At 35.8% G+C, this 2290-nt stretch overlaps 1 protein-coding gene across 1 annotated transcript in view; it reads left to right on the top strand.

Moving 5' to 3' along the window:
* Positions 1–221: 221 nt before the first annotated feature.
* LOC101503292 (putative pentatricopeptide repeat-containing protein At3g13770, mitochondrial) overlaps positions 222–2290 on the top strand; it is a 3919-nt gene continuing 1850 nt past the window's right edge. Inside the window, exons 1-2 of the mRNA XM_012714997.3 lie at positions 222–740; positions 1319–2290. Of these exons, the coding sequence (XP_012570451.1) occupies positions 335–740; positions 1319–2290 (1378 nt within the window). The 5' untranslated portion in view covers positions 222–334. The remainder of the gene's footprint in view (positions 741–1318) is intronic.

The following is a 2290-nucleotide window of genomic DNA, read 5'->3' as shown; positions in this document are numbered from 1 at the left end:
CTACATTAATTTTTTTTGAATTCAACTCTTTTAAAGTGAAAAGTTAATAAAAAAATGAATTAATTATTAATATTATAATCACCTATAATAAATCTTTCATTCGCACAAAATTACAATTATTTATTTTATTTTTTAAAAATAAAATGCACATTATTTTTTTTCAAATTTCCAAAAATATATCGACTTTAAAAAGCTCTTGAAACTGGTCATTTTAGAAATTAGTGGCAGCAATTGTTCTTGTTGCCACCTTTTTCCACACAACATTGAACAACACCTTTCAACTCAGTTAGCTAATCGATTAAAATTATCCACCTGCGTTTTTACATTCCAAATCATGCTTCTCACAAAACATGTCTTACCTTCAAATCCACGCACTCTTAGCATCCACACCCATCACATTCACCTTCAACAACCACTTCTTCAAATGGCACTTCAAGCCTTCAACATGAACTTTGAAAACTACAACCAACTCTTAAACGAGTGCATTAACAAAAAGGCATATAGAGAAGGCCAAAGAGTCCATGCCCACATCATCAAAACACGTTATCTTCCTTCTGTGTTCCTTAGGACAAGGTTTATTGTATTTTACACTAAATGTCACTCTTTGAAAGATGCTCACCATGTGTTCGATGAAATGACTGAACGGAGTGTTGTGTCCTGGACTGCTATGATTTCGGGTTATTCTCAAAGAGGGTATGCCTCTCAAGCCTTGAATCTTTTTCTGCAGATGTTAAGATCAGGTATATAATGTAATATGTACTTGGTTTGCACTTTGCATTACTTCATCAAAATGGGTAACTGTTGATTAAGGACACATTACAAATGATTATAAAAAGAGTTTAATTTTAATACAATGTCGGTGTAAAAAAATTTTTACACTCTGAACAAATCACAACTAATCAAATGTGTGACTTTTAAAAACTTAAAATAAAGTGTAAACAAAATAATTCAGTAGGACTGTTGTAATTATTAGTAAAACGAAAACTAGAAATGAAAACTGAAAATGGTTTTTCAAACCAAACAAATCTCGTCAATGAGGTGATTGTGGAACTAATCTAGATGGATGCTTCATTTTGCTTTATCAAGTATTGCTTGTATGTGAGTAGGTCTTTCAAAAAGGAGTTAATCGCCAATTCTTGTGTTGACTTGCCCCTTCATTGAATATGAAGGACCCATTGATCTTGTGATAAACTTGTTGCAAGGAGTTAGAAGATTAAAATTTGAATTTTCTTTTGTATGTCGGCTTAGGACTTTTTCTTGAGGGGTCATTGTTTTGTTATGGTTTCGGAGTGCTGACGGTAACTATGCATTTTCACAGGTACGGAACCTAATGAGTTCACTTTTGCTACGGTACTCACTTCATGTACAGGTTCTCTTGGTTTCATTTTAGGGAGGCAAATCCACTCTCTTATCATAAAATCAAATTATGAAGACCATGTGTATGTTGGAAGCTCACTTCTTGACATGTATGCCAAAGATGGTAAAATTCATGAAGCTCAAACAGTGTTTGAATGCTTGCCAGAAAGAGATGTAGTTTCTTGTACTGCTATAATCTCTGGGTATGCTCAACTTGGTCTGGATGAAGAGGCATTGGAACTATTTCGCCGTTTGCAAGGGGAAGGAATGCAATCAAATTATGTTACTTATACTGGTGTTTTAACTGCACTTTCTGGGCTTGCTGCTCTAGATCTCGGTAAACAAGTGCACAACCATGTTCTTCGCTCTGAAATTCCCTCATTTGTGGTTCTCCAAAACTCATTGATTGACATGTACTCAAAATGTGGAAATCTCACGTACTCAAGAAGGATATTTGACACCATGTGTGAGAGAACTGCTATCTCTTGGAATGCAATGCTTGTTGGGTATAGCAAACATGGAGAGGGAAGAGAAGTGCTCAAGCTTTTTACTTTAATGAGAGAAGAAAACAAAGTCAAACCCGACAGTGTCACAATTTTGGCAGTTTTATCTGGCTGCAGTCATGGAGGACTGGAAGACAGGGGACTGAATATTTTTCATGATATGACCAGTGGAAAAATTGGAGTTAAGCCAGAGATGGAGCACTTTGGCTGTGTTGTTGATTTGCTTGGTCGTTCTGGTCGAGTAGAAGAAGCTTTTGAGTTCATTAAAAAGATGCCTTTTGAACCAACAGCTGCTATATGGGGTTCCCTTTTAGGTGCTTGCAGGGTTCATTCGAATGTTGACATTGGTGAATTTGTGGGTCACCGACTTCTAGAAATTGAGCCTGCAAATGCTGGAAACTATGTTATTCTGTCTAATTTATATGCTTCAG

Source organism: Cicer arietinum, chromosome 4 (genome assembly GCF_000331145.2).
Source record: "Cicer arietinum cultivar CDC Frontier isolate Library 1 chromosome 4, Cicar.CDCFrontier_v2.0, whole genome shotgun sequence".
Taxonomy (NCBI): Eukaryota; Viridiplantae; Streptophyta; class Magnoliopsida; order Fabales; family Fabaceae; genus Cicer; species Cicer arietinum.
The sequence above is the reverse complement of the archived record's forward strand: the minus strand, read 5'-3'. Positions and strand labels throughout refer to the sequence as shown.